Genomic DNA, 19,285 nt, shown 5'->3' on the forward strand with positions numbered 1-19,285 from the left:
GCCATGGCCATGGTCATGGCACTCAGCAAAGCTGGCAAAATGATTTTCCGTCAGCCCATTTTTCCAGCTTTGCCGAGTGCTGTGACCATGGCACTCAGCAAAGAGGTCCTTTGCCGAGTGCAACACTTGGCAAAGTGACCCAAAACGGCCATTTTTAATTTTTTTTTCATTCCATCATGACAAATAAATTCATACAATCATATATCTCATCCATCACATATATATCTCATTCATCACATATATATCTCATCCATCACATATATATCTCATCCATCCACACATCCATCCGCACATATCACATCCATCACAATATATATCACATATATAATAATAAGTGCTCAAGTTCATCCAAATAAATCCACAAGTCCATCAAAGTCCACAAGTGCATCACAAGTATATCACAAGTCCATCACCAAGTAAACAACAAATGAAAAAATACAACGTGCACTCATCTCGGCCACTGCAACTGTGCTAAAGGCCCAGCTGCATCATTCGGAGGTGCATGAGGTGGATTATTCGAACCACCGTCAGATAAAGACTGAACAAAGGAGTAAAGATTGCATGCGAGACAAGATTATTTAGATAGCTAATCTAGGAAGGTAGAGGCCATACAAGCAAAGCACAAGCGAAAGTAAAAAACTTTCATACTCACAGGAGTAGCTGCAGCTACAGGACACGGAGGCGGAGGTGGAACCAACAGCCTAGCTGGTAGAGAGAAGCCCACACGTTGCCCAAGCCCTTGTAGGAACTCCGTAATGTCCGTCAGCCTCTGCACCTGGGCCTACCGCTCGGTCCGCTCGGCGTCCAGCTGGGTCGCCAGCTCCTGACGTTGCCTCATTTCTTGTTCCAGCCGGGCCTGCAATATTTCACTCCAATGTTTCAGTAATGCAAAGCTAATTAAGGTGTGTAAAGATCAATGTATGATGAGTAAAATAGGAATAACCTCGAGTGCGTCGACTCGGTGCTATGCAGCGGTCGACCGTGTGCGAATGGTCGGGCTCTTGCTCGTGCTCCGTGCTCAGATCTGGGAGAGAGAGGGAGTAGAGGCCGTGTTGATGACGCCATCACCAAGCCAGAACCACCCATGCTTCTTGCCTTGCCCCGCCCTCATGACGGCCTCTCCATCGAAGTCCTGGGTGCTCGGATCGTGGTCTGACCCATGGAGCAACCTCGCAACCTTAGTGTGCTCACTGATGCGGGAGTGGACGCTCGGGTCCGTGTATGCCTCGAGCGGGTCCTCCAGGTTGAAGGAGACATCGGACGTCGCCTTGCCCTTGTGGGCCATACACCATGCCTAGAAGTCCAAGCAAGCCTGACCACTATGTGACGCCGACTACGAGAAATACAGCATGATGATTACAAATCAGGTAGAACTGAGCGTCATAATAGATAAATGAATTCGCGTACCCATGCTTGTTTGTATCCGGCGAGGCTGCGGCTGCCTTGATGGTGTGCTGGACCTTGCATCTGCAAACGACGGTCCCAGGCATCCCTGTGCATCATGAGGTACTCCTCCATGAACCACCTCTCCACCATCATCGCCCAGCACTCGGGATACGTTTGGCACCACCAGGGAATCATCTACACGTCATCAAGTATTGGACATATAAGAAGATCAAATTAAATCAACTTAATCTCAAAACGAATCAATATTGATGTTCTTCCTTTACCTCAAGGTACTGCTCCCGGGTCAGCTACATCTCTCTTACGTCTTTCTTAGTTTTCCTCTCTCCAAGCTTCGACCCGTAGTAGGTTACGATGGCCTAGATGCGTGCCTCGTGATGCATGTTGGTGATGAGTTTTTTTCAGGCTTTGGTAGTCACCTGCTCCGCCCTGGCCTCAAATCCCTCCTTGCATCTGTAATAAGTCTGCATACAAAAGCGATGTATCCATTCATTATTTCAAGAAAAGTCCAATGAATGTGACGTATTGAGCAATGTTGTGCGAAGGAGACTTACCCAAAGCTCTGCCTTCACCCGCGCCACCGTGTTGGGGTACTCCACATCGGTGGCGACGGCATAGTGGTCAAATGAGTAGGCCAGCTCTGTCTTCGATGCGTATGTGACAATGCCGGGAAAGTGTTGCCTACACAGAAGACCCAGGACGCCGTTGACTAGCCGTGCGTTACCACCCGACACAACCACCCAGTTCCTGTACAAGTGATTAAGAAAAATTATTAGTTTTTTTCATCATATCATATGAAGTAGTGGTGATAACATATAAAGTTACTTACTTTTGCCCTTTAGGGTGAATCACTGGGCGTTGGTGAGGAAGCTGAACATGTGGGAGGCTCGCGGGACCTCACAAGTAGACACTCGAAGAGGAGTCGAAGGAAGCGGAACCCGTGCCTGCCGCCTCCAACTCGTCATCCTCGTGCGACCCCTCCTCATCCATCTGCCAAACCAGCTCATCGTCCGACTCGTCCACGGGCGCCACCTCCTCCTCTGGCTCCTCCTCACACGGCGTGAGAGGAGACGGCCCCCTCCTGCGTCCGGCGGTCCTCCTCCCCCTCCTCCTGTCCGATCCCTCCGCCACCCCCTCCTCCTGCAGCCGGCATGGTCTTTGGTAAATCGAGTTCACGGACCTATGACGGTCGCCCGCCATCTTTGTTCAATCACCGGCAACAAAAAAGAAAAACAAGACGTAATTAGAAATAGGTGCGAAAATGAACAAAACATAATTACAAAAACCATAGTATTACATGTATTAGAAATAATCTTCATGATTAAGATTAGCTGGATCATAGGTCTCGTCATCACTATCAACATTGTCCAACTCATCAACACTATCCGAAGGAGGAATGTTGTCTTCATTATCATTGCCTAAACGTAATCGCTCAAGCATTTGTATGTCCTTCAGATTTCGCACCTCATCTCCAGCATCCTCGTCATCATCCCTTTCATTGTCTACTTCTATTCCTATCTCTTTGGTTAAGTCTATGTCAAACCTCTCTTGTAGTCCCTCTTCTTGATAGAACTCTCCATCATATGTGTTTGGGTTGAAGTTGTAATCTTCATTGTTTGGGACATGTAGTTTACCGTGTGGCGATACCTTGTGCACAATAGACCAACCCTTAAGATGCTCGGTGTCTTTGCATGTGTATGACGTATAATAAACCTAGACGTCCTGTTGAGCCATAATGTAGACATCTTTTCCTGGATAGACGGAATCCTATCGAATTTCGACTAGCCCAAGCTTAGGGGTCCATCTCGTTACTCTAGGATGAAACCAGTGGCATTTGAATATGACAGGAGTAAGAGGTTTTCAACCATAGAATGATAGTTCGAGATTTCTTCAATTCTTCCATAATAGTCGAGTCCATCAGTGTCGGGCGTAACAACTACGATGTTTGTGGTTTTTTGATTGGGCCGACTCTGCTCATAGCTTGCTGTGTGAAAATGATATCCATTCATGTCATAACCGGTAAATGACTTGACCATAACGGCACAGCCGTTCGCAACCTATCTCAGCTCGTCACTTATAGACGCATTAGTTTGGGCTTTCTGTTTGAACCAACAAATAAAATAGGGGCTCCCTAGTCCCACACCCCATGAAAGAAGGGTATCATTTTCTTGCGGGGTAGGTTGCCTTGATCCATGCCAGGATTGATGAAGAAATTCCCTGTACCAACGAGAAACAAGGGGGTTGGATGAAGAAACAAGGACATACGACGAAATGAAACAAGTTCGTTCAGAACTTACCCAATGAACGGCTGCACCTTGACAAGGTTGGTCAACATATATAGCATGATACTATGCCACTCTTCATTTTTCAATTGCTTAGTGGTCGATGCACTTGCGCTTCCAAGTTGCCCATGGAAAAGGCTGAGGTTCGATTCATTTTCGCTAGCATTATAATGAGGGGGTGGATTATAAACGCTAGAAAGTTTCTCAGTGTAGTATTTCTCTGTGAAGTTCGACACCTCCTCTAGAATGTATGCCTCTGCAATGGAAGCCTCAATTTTGGCTTTATTTCTACATTTTTGCGAAGAGTCTTTAGACATCTCTCGATTGGATAGCACCAACGGTTCTGCACGAGCCCCCCCATCCATGCCTCATACGGGAGGTGCACAATCAAATGCTGCATCGGCAAAAAGAAGCTGGGTGGAAAGATCTTCTCCAACTTACAAAGCAACACGGGTGCCGCTTTTCCAAGTCATCAATGATGGTCTGAGAGAGCTCCTTGGCACAAAGCTGGTAGAATAAGTAGCTCAACTCTGCCAGCACTTGCCAAACATGCTCCGGGCCATAGCCTTGAAGCATCACCGGAAGAAGCCGCTCAATCCATATGTGGTAGTCATGACTCTTCATCCCATTTACCCGTAGAGTGCCTAAGTTCACTCCCCTCTTTAGATTCGCTGCATATCCATCAGGGAACATTAGCGTCTTGATCCATTCTAGTACTTCCCTCCTTTGGTCCTTTTTCAAGACGAAATCGGCCTTAGGCCTTCTCTAGGTCTTACCACGACTAGGAGGCTGCATTACTTGATTTGGTCTATCGCACAATGTTGCCAGGTCCACTCTAGCCTTAGGATTGTCCTTAGACTTTTCAGTGTCCATGAGTGTTGCCCAAAGTGCCTCGGCGACATTCTTTTCAGTGTGCTTTACATCAATGTTATGTGGCAGAAGAAGGTCATCGAAATAGGGGAGCCTCGTCATGCCCGAGATATGAGTCCACATATGTTGCTCACCATATCCCACAAAACCACCTTCTTCATTAGGCACGAGAGCATCTATCTGAGCATGAACCTCAGCACTAGTCATCATCTGGGGTGCATCAGATATCACTTTGACACCTTTCGTAAAGTTCTTGATGTCTTGTCTGAATGGATGGTCAAGAGGTAGGAATTGATGATGTCTATCGAACGACAAATACTAGCCACCCTTCTGCAACCAAATGAACCTCACACCTTCCTTGCATATTGGGCAAGGGAACTTCCCGTGAACATACCAGGCGCAGAATATCCCATATGCCAGGAAGTCATGCAGGGAGTAGTGGTACCAAATGTGCATTTTGAAGGTTGTCTTTGTAGCTCGATCGTATGTCCATATCCCTTCATCCCAAGCACTGACCAATTCATCAAACATGGGCTCCATGAACACACCCATATTACTCCCTGGGTGTCCAGGAATTATCAACGACAAGAATATGTTATGTTGTTGAAAGGAGACACCGGGGGGAGATTAAGGGGGATAACGAAGATGGGCCAACATGTGTATGGGGCAGCCATCATTCCATAAGGATTGAACCCATCTGTTGCCAGTGCGACACATACATTACGAGCCTCATCTGCTTTGTCATGATGTTTGTCATTAAAGCGAATCCAAGCTTCACCATCGAATGGATGTACCATCTTGTCAGGATTGTACTGTTTGCCATTTTTGTGCCATGTCATCTGTTTCGTGGATTCCTCGGTCATGTATAGCCGTTGGATCCTCGGTAGGAATGGAAGGTACCATAGGATTTTCATAGGGATCATAAGTTGCCTCTTCTGGCCATCATCAGAGTCTACCTCCAAGTACCTAGAGGATTTACACTTTGGACAGAACTTTGCATGCGCGTGTTCTTTCCTAAATAGGATGCACCCCTTCGGACAAGCATGTATCTGCTCATACAGCATCTTAAGTGCTCGAAGGAGTTTCTGTGACTCATACATGCTCTTTGGTAGAATGTGGCCCTCTGGAAGCAGGGTGCCAATCATGGCCAACATCTTATCGAAGCTAGGTCAACTCAAGTTTAACTCGGACTTCAACCCCATTAAGCGTCCAATAGCATCCAGTTGAGACATCGTTGACCGATCGTAAAGGGGTTTCTGTGCCGATTCCATCATGTCATAGAACGCATGTGCGGCTGCCTCCATCTCCTCCTTCATTCTCACGTCCCTCATCGAACTATCCTTGGTGAAAGTCATCTAACATGTCTGGTACCCCGGCATCAGCATCAAAAGCCTCCACCCGTGGTCTCACCACCTCCTCTCTCATACGATGGGCTTCACCATGATGGACCCACCGGATGTAGTCCGGCATAAATCCATTCTTCACAAGATGTTTACCCATTTCCACCTTGTTTACCCTCTTCCTGTTTCCACATTTGCTGTAGGGACACAAAACTAGGCAATGTCCTTTAGTAGCCTTGCCAAACACACTGTTTAAGAAAGCATCGGTCTTGTTCATCCATTCCGTGGTGTAATCACTCTGACTTCTTCAGCCTGTGTACATCCACTAACGGTCATCCATCCTCCAACATATGTATCAGCGAGTAATGTAACCATCAATTGCATCTACATGGTGTTCCTACTGTCTAATAGGTCAGGATAGGTCCTAATCCCACCCACAGATGCGTAGATGAGGTTAGTTTCCATGCTCTACTCCTATCTGAGATAGAATTTCGGTAGCACCTCCCCACTGTTCTCTAGATACACGTCCTGCCAAAAGAAGAGTGCGTATTCGGAGAACAATAGGGAGGTGATGCCAAAACTCTGTCTCGGACCAGAGCAGACCATGGAAACTAACTCATCTACGCATCCGCGGGCTGTCTAAAAAACATGGACAATCCGAAACAGATACGGTCATAGATATGCAAAGATCTGCATACCTTCAACCGTATCTCTTTCGAACGGGATACGCCTAACTAGGTTACGCGATCTACGACCATGATACGGAAAGAGGGGTTATACCTAGGGTGGCGGCGGAGTCAGGCTAGTGGGGCTATGGCGGGTCGGTGCAGTGGCGAGGCGGCGCGGTGTAGGCAGACCGGCACAGCGACGGGAACCCCGACTCGGCTCTGACGGGCTCTTATCTACAAAAATAGAACAAAATACTCTCATTTAAAAAAAAATTGGCAGAACCTCCTCGGCACGGTGAGGTTTCTGAAACCTACAAAAAACAGTGGCACGATGGCCGACAAGCACATATGTCTCTAGAGAAGCCATATAATTTGGATATCAATCCATGCAGAAGAATATATCCTAGTAGTACCACTACTTCTACTACTACTTCCACTATTGCTACTACTACTACCACTAGTTCTACTACCACCACCACTATTGCTACAACTACTACCACTAGTTCTACTACTACTACCACTAATTCTACTACTACTACCACTACTTCTAATACTACTACTACCACTAGCACTACTAGTACAACTAATACTACTACAACTATCACTACCACGACAACAACAAGAGAGAAGGCATACCGGACGGGCGCCGGGGGTAGGGGCGGGCGGCATCGGGGTCGGGTGGCGTTGGGGTCGGGGTCGTCGGAGTCGGGAACGGGGTTGGGCATGGGCGCGGCCGGGGGCAGGGCCGGCCGTGGGGTAGGGCCGACCTGGGGCAGGGCACGGCCGGGGGTAGGGCGCGGGCGGTGGCGGCATGGGCGCAGCGCGAGGGCGGGGGCTGCGTGGGCGTGGGCGCGGGGGCTGGCTGGCTATCTGTTTGACTGCCCGGACGGCCGAATTTGCTTAAGTCCCAGAACTGCTCTTTGCCGAGTGCCAGATCAGGGAGGCTCTCGGCAAAGATTTAAATTTTTTTTAAAAAAAAATTCTTTGCCGAGTGTCCCAGATCTGGCACTCGGCAAAGATTTAATTTTTTTTAAAAAAAATTCTTTACCGAGTGTCCCAGATCTGGCACTCGGCAAAGATTTTTTTAAAAAAAATGTCTATTTTTTTTGAAAAATAATTGTCGAGTGCCCCTGGCACGGCACTCGGCAAAGATTTAATTTTTTTTAAATGTCTTTGCCGAGTGCCCTGTGAAGGCACTCGGCAAAGAGGAAATTTTTTAAAAAAAATTCAAAACCCTCTTTGCCGAGTGCCTTATCCGTGGCACTCGGGAAAGACCCCCTTTGCCGAGTGCCATGCCCTGGCACTCGGCAAAGTTTTTTTTTGCCTCCAAATTTTTTTGTGCGGCCCTTTTAAAGCACCAAGAACTCCTAGTTAGAATTTGGGGATTTTTTATGGCTTTTTTATATATTTAGTTACTTTATTTCATTTACTTGTTTTTTTCGAAAAATATAATTTTGAACTGCACGTGGTACGAATAATGGAATTTAATGATTCAAAAAATGATAGTCATGTTACTGAGTGTAGTGTGAGGCCGTATCCAGGAACGGACCCGAAATTTGGGACATCTTGTTCACGAAACATGACCACAAACTTGTGTGCGAAGTGTTTTTAAATTCTATAAAAAGCAAACGAAGTCCAAAAATCATGAAACTTGTTGAGAAGTCGTGATATCATATGTGAAGGCTATGATAAAAATTTTAGAAGATTTCGTGCACATTATCATGTACGATGCTTACAAACCAGGACATCTCTACATGTGACAAGACAGTCACGCAAGTTCGCGGTCATGTTTCGTGAACAAGATATCTGAAATTTCGGGTCCATTCCTGGATACGGCCTCACACTACACTCAGTAACATTACTATCATTTTTTGAATCATTAAATTCTATTATTCGTACCACGTGCAGGTCAAAATTATATTTTTTGAAAAAATTCAAGTAAATGAAATAAAGTAACTAAATATATCAAAAAGCCATAAAAAATCTCCAAATTCTAACTAGGAGTTCCTGGTGCTTTAAAATGGCTGCACAAAAAATTTGGAGGCCAAAAACAAAAAAAAACTTTGCCGAGTGCCGGGACATGGCACTCGGCAAAAGGGGTCTTTGCCGAGTGCCACGGATAAGGCACTCGGCAAAGAGGGTTTTGAATTTTTTTTAAAAATTTCCTCTTTGCCGAGTGCCTCACAGGGCACTCGGCAAAGACATTTTTAAAAAAAAAATTAAATCTTCGCCGAGTGCCGTGCCAGGGGCACTCGGCAAAGTATTTTTCAAAAAAAAAGACATTTTAAAAAAATCTTTGCCGAGTGCGTGCCAGGGGCACTCGGCAAAGTATTTTTCAAAAACTAAAATTTGCCGAGTGCCAGATCTGGGACACTCGGCAAAGAAATTTAAAAAAAAATAAATCTTTGCCGAGTGCCAGATCTGGGACACTCGGCAAAGAATTTTTTTTTTAAAAAAAATAAATCTTTGCCAAGTGCCTAACAGCAGACACTCGGCAAATAAGGACGTGGCCGAACACCGTTACGCGGGTCAGCCTATGCCAAGTGCCGCGCTTTTGCCGAGAGTCTGGCACTCGGCAAAGAAGTCCTTTGCCGAGTGCAGCACTCGGCAAAGAAGGTCTTTGCCGAGTGCCCGATTTTTGACACTTGGCAAAGAATTTTGCAGTCGGTAAAGTCTCTGTTTTCTAGTAGTGTTATTTACTGAATCTACTGCATTGTGGATTTTTTATATTTTCCTTGATCTTTTACCATGGCAAATTATTTGTATTACCATAGTGGAAGGAAAGTGTATAGAAATATGGTTGTCACCAGCTCCAGTTATGTGTCTATGACTTATGACTATATGACCCCTTAGCTTTAAATTTGCTCCTAGATGGCTTCCTGAAGAGGCTTCCAATTTCTTAGTCCACTCTTCAGAAGCTGATGCTGTACTCTACTTCATGTCTTTTAGTCCCATGCATATGCATGGTCGGGAGAATATCTAAAATTCACATACCACTTACTCTCCAGAAGCTGTGGCTGAGCTCCTCGCGGTGTACTGCATGCTCGCCCATGCCACTCGTCGGAGCACCCACCTGCCCGCACCGCTCGTTGTAGCGCCAGCCAGCACGACTCCGCTTGCTGAGGAGCTTGGTTGTCACGAGCTCAATGGCCGCCGTGAGTTCCAGCGTTGCCGCCCGCCAGTGGGCAGAGCAGGGTAGTGCCGACAGCGAGATCAGGCTTGCCGTGGAGAAGAGGACCAGCCGATCTGGCGAGCTCGCCGGCCGTGGGACAAAGAGGCGCTCGCGACGGTGCTCAACACCGCAAACAGGGGGCGCCCTAGTCCTCTCGATTTGGAAGCATGGGTATGCCCTGAATAAACAAGGAATATTCTCTAATCCTAATATCGGTCAAGTCAAACACTTTTGGAAAGGGAATCGCCCCATCCCACACTACTACAAATTAAATTTTAGGATACAGGCCATTTTATTAATGGAGGCGACCATAAGATTCAACCCTCTCCTAAAATACTTGAGGATTTTCAATGACGGTCATTTTATTTATTGAGACGGTCAAAAGATGTTCGTCTGTTAAAATAGATTTAAAGATGTACTCAAAATTAGCCAATCTCCCAAAATCCATTAACAGAGGCAGGCTTCTTCTGAAAATTTATGCTATTTTCGAAGGTGGGCTTCTTCTTTTGAATGGACGAAGACGGGCCTCTTAAGAGGCTTGTCTCAGAAAAATGGCTCGAGGCCTAAAGAGGTCCTGAAGGCGCGTTCCTATGTTAAATGTATATACGTAACTTAGGGTTCGGTGGCTCCTCATCCTCTCTCAACAGTCTCTCTTGTCTCTCAGCTGGCGGCGACACCTTTGTCCTCTCCCTCTGCTCTCTCGGCATGCGCCCCGACGGCGGGGGCCAGGCGAGGCCAAGCAAGGGTCGGACACCACAATGGCAGGGGCCGCACACCCATCAACGGTCGCCACGGCGACAGGGGCCACGCGCCAGAGGCGGCGCTCGGGCACCCGGCGGCTTGCGCAGGCACATCGAGGAGGAGGTGTAGGCACGGTGAGGAGGGCAGCTTTCGCAGGCACGACGGTTGTGGCTCGCAGATCTGCGGCGATTGGGCCTCACTGCGGTCGTAGGGCCTCAGATCCGGTTGTGGGGGCTCGGATACGGCGAGGAGCCGTGACGGCGCCTTGATTCGGCGATCGGCGGTGGCTGCGTGTTGATGGGCTTGTCGACTGATTTTTTTTCTTCTTTTTTTAATCTATTTTCAGAGGTGGGCACTTGACCGCCGATTAACGCAAGCGTTGTTCTGGAGGACTCCCTGCCCAAATCCAAAAATCCGAGTTGACCGCCTGCAAAAACATGTTCAGTAGTAGTGCCATCCCCTTGGTCCACAGAACCAAACACACACAATAAGCGACCGGGTGGCTGGGTGACTATGGTATGCTGACTGGCGCCGAGAGCTGTGTGGGCAGTGTAGCGGTCTTGAACTAAAGAAAGAGTCCCCCGAGTGCTGGGCATGTCGTCAATTCCATGGTTGCCACTAGGCCCACTACGTACCATTAGTGGCAGGGCAAGGGTCAGCGACGTGGCTGTCGCTTGAGGCACCTCCATTCGCCTCTTGCCAAAGCCAGTGACGCCGGTGCCAGGGTGTTGGCCCTAGCCGGTGGGGCAGCTATCGGCTATCGCTTGGGGTGGAGAGCGCTTGAGGTGCCTGGCTCCATCCCTTTTTCCAAAGATAGCGAACGAGCGGCGGTTGAGTCTTGTGGATGTGCATCCAGGCCGGTGGATCCAGTCGTCCGCCGATTAGATCTACGAGAATCAAGATTGTTATCCAATTTTGAATATTGAAATTTTCGTGGTGTATGGCGTTGCAAGGAGAGGGGAGTTACAATTTTTCATTAACTTAAGCATATATTTTTTTTAACATCGAAGAATCCATTCTAAAAAAAAGTATCATTATCATTTTTCGAGAAGTCAACGCACTTCCAATTTGACCAAATCCTATACTCTTATAAAGCTAAGCCTCACTAGAGATTTCTCTCAACATGCAAGCTATCCACATCAACAATCTACTAGAACTTGCAATTATAGCCAACTAGCACATGTAAGTATGATAGTTATCTCTTTATCCACTAACATGCATTTAGCTATCCACATCGATGTGTCAAACCATTCACCAAAATTAATTTAAGATAGCTTCATTCATATAACTATAAATATAAATAGTCTAATTTCTTTTTAAATTATCTAGAATCCCCGCAGCAACACGCAGGGTATTCTCCTAGCATATAATAAAAAAAGATATTAATATTTATGATGTAGAATTAATATCATTAGATGAATCATTGAATATACTTTCATAATAAATTTATTTGAAGATATAAATGTTCCTAATATTTTCTACAAATCTAGCTAGTCAAACATAAGAAAATTTAACCAAAACGAATCTCATAGCATCACTCTTTATTTTTTGGAGGGGGGAGTATATTTCAGCACTGATGGAGTCCAGGGAATGCACATAGAGTAGGTAGGCTAGCCAGATTACGGACAAGGCCAATTGACAAGCTAACGAATTTAGGAGGTGTAGGATCCGATGAAATTAACTAATGCTAAATAATGTCACATCAATCATATACAGTTATTATACTAGTTTGGCAAGGCCATAAAAAGTCGAACGAGCATTGTCTGATATACACTACATTAGTGAGGTGAGTTTTACTATTGTAGAATGATTTTTTACGGTCGAAGTTGAGGAATTGGGATGGCTGGCGCGTTGAGTAGAGTATACTAGACGCTGTACATCTATTATGCGATGCAACAGGGTGCATGCGAGTTGTGACTTGGTTGGGTTGTAACCAGTGCCGGCCCTAGAGAGGTGCCAGAGGTGCGACGGCCGAGGGCCCAGGGTATACTGTAGACCCCAGCCCTATAGTCCGAAGGCACTTGATAGGCAGCCCGAGACATTCACGATCAGGAGCGTCGAGCGCTTGCTTCCCCAATCCGCGAGTCTACAACGTACGCGAGCGCCCAGGGCGAAGGGTCACGGTCTCAGGGAGTCACGGAGAGTAGGAGACAGAACCGCGCCGTGCCGCCGCCGGCCGCCGCGGAGAGCCAGAAACACGGAAATGGCGCACTCACAGGCTCGACTCGACGACGACGCGATCAGGCGGATCAGCCAATCATCAGTTTATCTATCATTAATTCATCAGTTCATCAGCCGATCAGGCCCTAGCACCTAGGTATTTTTTCCCATGATTGTTTTTTAGTCCAAATTAATTATTTCAGACTTCTAGTACCCGTACTGATATAGTCATGTTTTTCTTTTAATTTAGGTGTTAGAATCTTATAATGTTACCTAATAAACATTTGTCGGGATCTCAGAAAAGAAAACGAAAAAAACTAGAAGATCAATTTATTGTATCTTAGAAAGGTGCTATACATAAGTGGACACTATTGATCTCAATACCGTCCTTGATGATTCTGCATCAAGAAGTGCCCGAAGAAGTATCTTTTTATGAGAAGCAATGGATATTATAGAGTTCTATTCTTCCTTGTGGTAATCAGATTAGTTTTAGAAGTACAAATATACTATTGTTTTAGTTTACTTTTTTTAACGGTCACCGGGGGAGTTTTCGCCACCTGAACTTTGTTTGGCCCTCGTGGCCCGCGATAATGTTTACAAGATGTTTATATTTTGAAAAAAATGGAGTTTACAGGCCACTCCTCGGCCGTTTTAGTTTACATTGTTCCTCGATAACTATCAAACATATTAAATTAAAAATATATCACTGAATTTGTTTTCGCTTTACAACAAAAATTAGTGCCTATATATTATAAGATTTTATATGTGCTCTAGAGGGCCTTCGTGACGAGTTCGCCAGAGTGCCCTCAAAATTCTAGGACCGGCACTGGTTGTAACTAGGTTGTGGACCGTTGGATCTGAGTCTAAAATGTGCCCAGGTGCTGGAGTCTGTGAACCAATAGGCTTGTAAGATGTAAGGGGACATTATCAGTTAACCATGCATTCCTTCTTCCATGCCCGAAAACTTAGATGCTGCTTGTCTGCTGCAACTTCATTCTGTACTTGCATTCGGGCCGGCATCCAAAACCTTGCCTGAAAAAAGGATGAAAGGGACAGCAATGAGAGGAAAATGGACCATGGGCCATCCATAGACTGGCTTGGTGTTTTCTGGCCAGTACCCTGTTAAGTCTTCTCAGGCATGAATGGTCAAAGATAGAGACTCTACTTGCAGCTTAGAATTCCTGCCTCGCCGTGTGGAAAATGGCAGCAGACAACTTTGTTCTGTGACCTTCCGTTGCTTTGGGGGACTGGACTTGGCCAATTGTTTGAGAAATAGAAACCTTGTAATTAATAAGGAAGAAACTGAAGGAGCAATTTGTGCGCAATGGTCATCTAACGTTTCCTGTAATGGTTCTCCTTTTATGAGTGAAAATAGTTGGATAACAACAATTGCAGACTTAGAAGTTACACTTGGATATATATTCCCAATAGTAATGTATATATTCATTTTTATCTTCCTGTGCTGCATACCTTTCTGTTTCTGTGTCGGGAAACTAAATTATGATGCCACATGGAAAATGCAACAGGTCCACGCACTATACATGGAAACGGAGCATGCAAGCGGGAGCTTCTCTCTTCTGCAGTCCTTCACACCACCGATCGACTAATCTTCAGCGTGTAATTAATTTGTTACAAGAAGCAAATTCAACATTATTTATCTTAAAAATCTATGGCCATATACACAATACATTATTCTGTCAAAACTAAAACACTTGTTACATGTGACAACGTAATAGCAATTCTACCTCTTTCATGATGTTTTAACCAGTGTCGGAGCTAGGAGCAATTCTTGGGGGGGGGGGGGGGGGGGGGGGGGGGGCAATTTGCCTTATGAAGATTAACATGAAACCAAATGCTAGAGCAATTAGGCACTACTTAAAAAAAATTGCAAATCATATGACTGAACTAGGGCTTATTAGCATCTCAAAAATTAACAACAAAATTTATATATTTGTACATGAACATATCCTTGTGAAGAAACTAACAAAGCATGCTATATAGTACGCTTCCTCTTCATAGATCTAGCTTTTATCTCTCGGGTCTCACAAGTATGGACATAGCTATAGTAGGGTGGTATAAGAGACCTCCATGATAGGACCTCAAATTTCCCATGAACCTTTACACTTCCATACATTACATCTTGGATTTTCATCGTCGGAACCTCTTCTTCTGAAAAGCGTTGATACACTACCGGAATCCTTAAATTTGCCAAGTGTTTTTCTATTTGCCGAGTGTATTTCGTCGGGCACTCGGCAAACAAGTTCTTTGCCGAGTGCTGCTCTAAAAACACTCGACGAAAAAAAAACACTCGGCAAAGAGGAGGTTTGCCGAGTGTCAAAAAAAACACTCGGCAAAGAGGAGTTGTTTGCCGAGTGTTTTTTTTTTGCACTCGGCAAAGAAGTAAAAATTTTTTTCTGAGAAAGAAAGAGAAGAAAAAAATTAAAAAAAAAACTTTGTCGAGTGCATAGATCTAGGACACTCGGCAAAGAAGTAAAAAAACTTTGGGAAAGAAGGAGAAGAAAAAAAATTTTAAAAAATTTGCCGAGTGTCCAGATCTAGGACACTCGACAAAGAAGTAAAAAAATTTTCCTAGAAAAGAAGAAGAAAAAAAAAACTATGCCGAGTGTCCAGATCCAAGACACTCGGCAAAGAAGTAAAATATTTTTTCCCGCCGCACCGCCCTGCCTCCCTCCTCCTTTCCCTTTCCCTTTCCCGCATCGCCCCGCCCCGCCCCGCCAGCTCCTCCCCCACCAAGCTGCCTCCCGCCGCCACCAAGCCCGCCACGCCGCCACTCCCGAGCCCGTCCTACTCCCTCCTCCCCCAAGCTCCTCCCCCCGGCGGCCAGAGCGCCCTTCTCCATCGGCGCTCGCTCCTCCCCCGAGCTGCTCCAACTGCGGCGGCGCAACCCTAGCGGCCGGCGCGCCCTCCTCCCCTGAGCTGCTCCACCAGCCACGACGCAACCCCGGCGGCCAACGCGCCCTCCTCCCCCGAGCTGCTCCACCAACGGCGGCTCAACCCCGGCGGCCAGCGCGCCCTCCTCCCCCATCTCCTTCTCCTATGACTGTGGTGGCCGGATCTGCGACCGTGGTGGCTGGATATGCCACTGGTGGGCGGATCCACGACCGTGGTGGCCAGATCCGCACCCATGGTGGCCGGATTCGCCGTTGGTGGCCGGATCCGCGCCCATGGTGGCCGGATTCGCCGGTGGTGGGGCCTGAGCGGAGCAGGCAGGCTCGACAGTCCCTCTCCATCTCTGCTCTCCATGCGGGCGCGGAGTCAATGGCGGCAAATCCAGTGGCACAGGTGCGCGCGAGGCCTCGGCAGCGTCGGATCCAGCGGTGGTGGTGGTGGTGGCGGCGGCAGCGGTGGTGGTGGTGGCAGCGGTGGTGGCCTGGGCGTGGTGGCGGCGCAGCGTGGTGGGGTTTGGGCTTGGTTTTTTTTCTGAAAAATTGTTTGCCGAGTGTTTTTTGGGCACTCGGCAAAGTCTTTGCCGAGTGCCCGACAAAAAACACTCGGCAAAGTTACTTTGCCAAAAAAAATTTTACCGTGTGCCCTTTGCCGAGTGTTTTAGTTTATTTGCCGTGTGCCGTAGGCACACGGCAAAGCCCCCGTTCCCCGTAGTGATACAGATGACCAAGCACAAACTCTTGAGTTGATGTAGTCAATCTCATAATAAGTGCAGGTCTATTCTAGTTTAGACGATCACACGGATGCTCATCAAATCTGGAGAAATGGTTCCGATGATACCCTCTCAATAAAGCAAGAATCTTGCACCAAAAGTGGACGTTGAAGTTATCCCTCAGCGAACAAGCAAGGATGTTTGCACCAATGTAGGATCTTCTCACCATCCTAGCTATTTCCATAGCCATGTGTGTGAGCCTTGGGTGCATCTTAGGATCCATGCTTCCAAACGTAAGTGTCTTGAAGAAATACCAAACTGCCTCGTGGGAGAGATGCTTCATAGTTAGAGTTTGTGCTGTTCGATACTTAACAATATTTTCAAACCGGCTTGTCACTATGATTTTACTACCCTTTGGTGCATACTCTTTAGAAGTAGAATACAACCTACTCCATGAATCTTCATTAAGATCCCCAATTAACTCAATAACAATGAGCAACCTTCCTTCCAAGTTTGATTCAGATACGAGATTTCGATGTTTGAGTTCACATTCATCTTTGAAAGCATCTGGGTCATCATCTGTGAAACCCTGGATGTCAAAGTACAAGATTCCTGAGAAATGAGCACGTACTCTTTCATCCTTGCAAACATGAGCAACAAGGGTGCTCTTGCCGACATGGTCTGGTCCAACAATCAGCATGACATCCAGTTCCTCAACATTATTTGGTTGTTGGTGCAACAAGAAGTTGATCACTTGTTGTGCTACCATTTCGCGGTCAAACATGCAGTTGGCCAGTTGGAGATGCAAGCTGTAAGGCTGGCAATAGAGGCGAGGGTAACTTGTCAAGAACAGGACGAGCTCATTCGCATCAATGATCATGGAGCTTAAATTGTCAACCATCTCTTGAAGCTATTTCGAAGCCAGACGATCACCTCTACTGGACAGACATAGACGCTTTACAGAATTTACTATTGATAGAGATGAAGAGTACTGTCTCATAACCTGATCTTTGGCTTCCTCCTCGGTGTTAGGTTGGTATATGTAGGTGTTTAGCATGTAGTAACCTCGGTGCACGGCATCTCTTAGCATGCCCAGCTGGATGATCATAGCTTGGTTTGTGATGTGCTGCCCCATGGCCTCATTAATGATAACTTGTGCCCTGAGCAAGACCTTGTGGAGGCGATCCTCCACGTCCAACAGAGACCTGTTCGAGACTTTGCTGGTGAAGAAATTTATGGTTCTAGAAGCGAGCTCACCAAGAACTGAAGAGAGGAGAATGTCCATTTGGAGACACACGCTCAGGAATGAAGGTGTAGGAGGGTGAGCAGGAGCTGGGGTATAATGATCGAGTTGTACTAAGAGTATATAGCTCCACTAACATTAATGGTTCAAGGTTAATCAAGCAGTGTAGGTCGGTCCAGTTCAATTTTCCATGCACATGTGCTGACCATATCCTTCCAGATCGTTAAGCAGTCCAAAGTGCCGTGTGTTATTCCTGTTTCTCTGGTTTTTTATTGCAGCGTTCAAAATTGGTGGGCAGTGAGGTAGAAATCGTACCCCTGAGTCAAGCTGAACAAATTAAAATAGCTAGTAAAAAGCTGGTGACTCACAATAGAAGATTGCTGGTATAACGTTAGAAATCTGTTAGCTGAAGCATTGCTTTTGGCAAACTGTCTAGACTATGGATTGAAGTTAGTAGTAGTTGAGTGTTTTTGAGCCTTACTAGCTAGTAGTGCTCAATCGTGAGTGTGACACTTATTCAAAGAAAAATGAAATCATGTGCAACCAGAAAGTTTAAGTCAAAACCATGAACTACATTTTTCTCTGAGTACGCTATATATCCATTTTTTTCTGCAAAGAAATGTAAAGAGGACAATATATCAGGGAGGAGTACGCCAGTTACATTATATATATTGTTAAGTCTTGTTGAGGACTAAATTTGGACTTTGCTAGTAAAGTGATGATTTTGCTGTGTTAATTGACCGGATTACTAATTATTTGATTCATTTGGATTAATTCAGCTAAATCATGCATGAAGACTACGGAATACGCAGACAGCCAAGCAGCTTATCTGCTCAGGGCGTCAAGGGCCAGCCATCTTCCTGAGGAGCAGGGAAATTATCATGAAGTAATTCAGGAAGAACTGATGCAAGGCAAGTCTGGGAAGGAATCAATGATACGTGAATCTCACATGGAGAAGTTCGGCTGGCACACAAACAAGCTAATAAGGTTATGCCAGTTACTGACTGATGGACGACTGTTGGCTTCGCTGAAAAGCTAGGCTGTACTGTTCACCGATTTGTTGTGAGTATTGTTCACTAATTTGTCGTGAGAAAAACACTGTAGAAATGGCTGATAAGCCGTGCTGATAAGTTCAGTAGGGCGCTGCACCCTCTGCAGGTGCACCACAGTATGCTCGTGTGATGGTGCATTCCAGCCTCAACACACTTTAATAATCTAGTCAATTAACACCGCAAAATCATTCTCCTACTATCAAAGTGCAAATTTAGTTGTCAACAAGTCTTCTCAGCATGAATGGTCAGAGACATCGACTACTTGCAGCTTAGAATTTCTGCCTCGACGTGTGCAAAATGGCAGCAACTTCCGTTGCTCTTGGGGACTGGGCATGACCATTCCACCCCTACATTTTGTCTTCCAGCCACACTAGGACCATTCATCCGGCTCATCGATAGCCCATGCATGCCGTGCTCAGATGAGTAGTCAAGTTTGTGGAGAATCCATTTGTTCGAGAAATAATTATGAACATTGTAATAAGGGAGAAATTGCCGAGTCAGTTGTGCACAATGGTCATCTCATCCTCCAGGCAGCCAGCGCTTCCGCCACTGGCCGCCAGCTTTCTATCAGGGCCTGATCAATCTCTCCAATCCTCTACGGCAAAGCACCCACGCTCTATCTTGGGATCACATCTTATTATGCTTTGCGGCCATCCAGGCTGCACTCATATCCACATCAATCCAAATATGTTGGGGTGGAAATTAATTACCACCTGAACAACCCCAATGCATAT

The 19,285-nt window shown here is 46.2% G+C and overlaps 2 protein-coding genes across 2 annotated transcripts in view; one reads left to right on the forward strand and one right to left on the reverse strand.

Moving 5' to 3' along the window:
• Positions 1–19,285, forward strand: part of LOC136543036 (uncharacterized) — an 84,773-nt gene that overhangs the window by 2,907 nt on the left and 62,581 nt on the right. The window lies entirely within an intron of this gene.
• LOC136542864 (disease resistance protein RGA2-like) lies at positions 782–17,136 on the reverse strand. Its single transcript, XM_066535506.1, has 4 exons — positions 16,385–17,136; positions 1,959–2,151; positions 1,824–1,868; positions 782–856 (listed from the first exon to the last, which is right to left on the reverse strand). Exons 1-4 carry the CDS (start codon positions 17,134–17,136, stop codon positions 782–784), a joined length of 1,065 nt encoding a protein of 354 aa, XP_066391603.1.

Source organism: Miscanthus floridulus, chromosome 3 (genome assembly GCF_019320115.1).
Source record: "Miscanthus floridulus cultivar M001 chromosome 3, ASM1932011v1, whole genome shotgun sequence".
Taxonomy (NCBI): Eukaryota; Viridiplantae; Streptophyta; class Magnoliopsida; order Poales; family Poaceae; genus Miscanthus; species Miscanthus floridulus.

Bases quoted from the DNA above. Each gene is read 5' to 3' on its own strand.
- LOC136542864 (XM_066535506.1), bottom strand. From the start codon at position 17,136: ATGATCATTGATGCGAATGAGCTCGTCCTGTTCTTGACAAGTTACCCT. The intron at 1,869-1,958 runs GTAAGTCTCCTT...TTTTGTATGCAG, and splicing joins GGGTGAAGGCAGAGCTTTGG to ACTTATTACAGATGCAAGGA. The intron at 857-1,823 runs GTGACTACCAAA...GAAATATTGCAG, and splicing joins TTGAGGCCAGGGCGGAGCAG to GCCCGGCTGGAACAAGAAAT.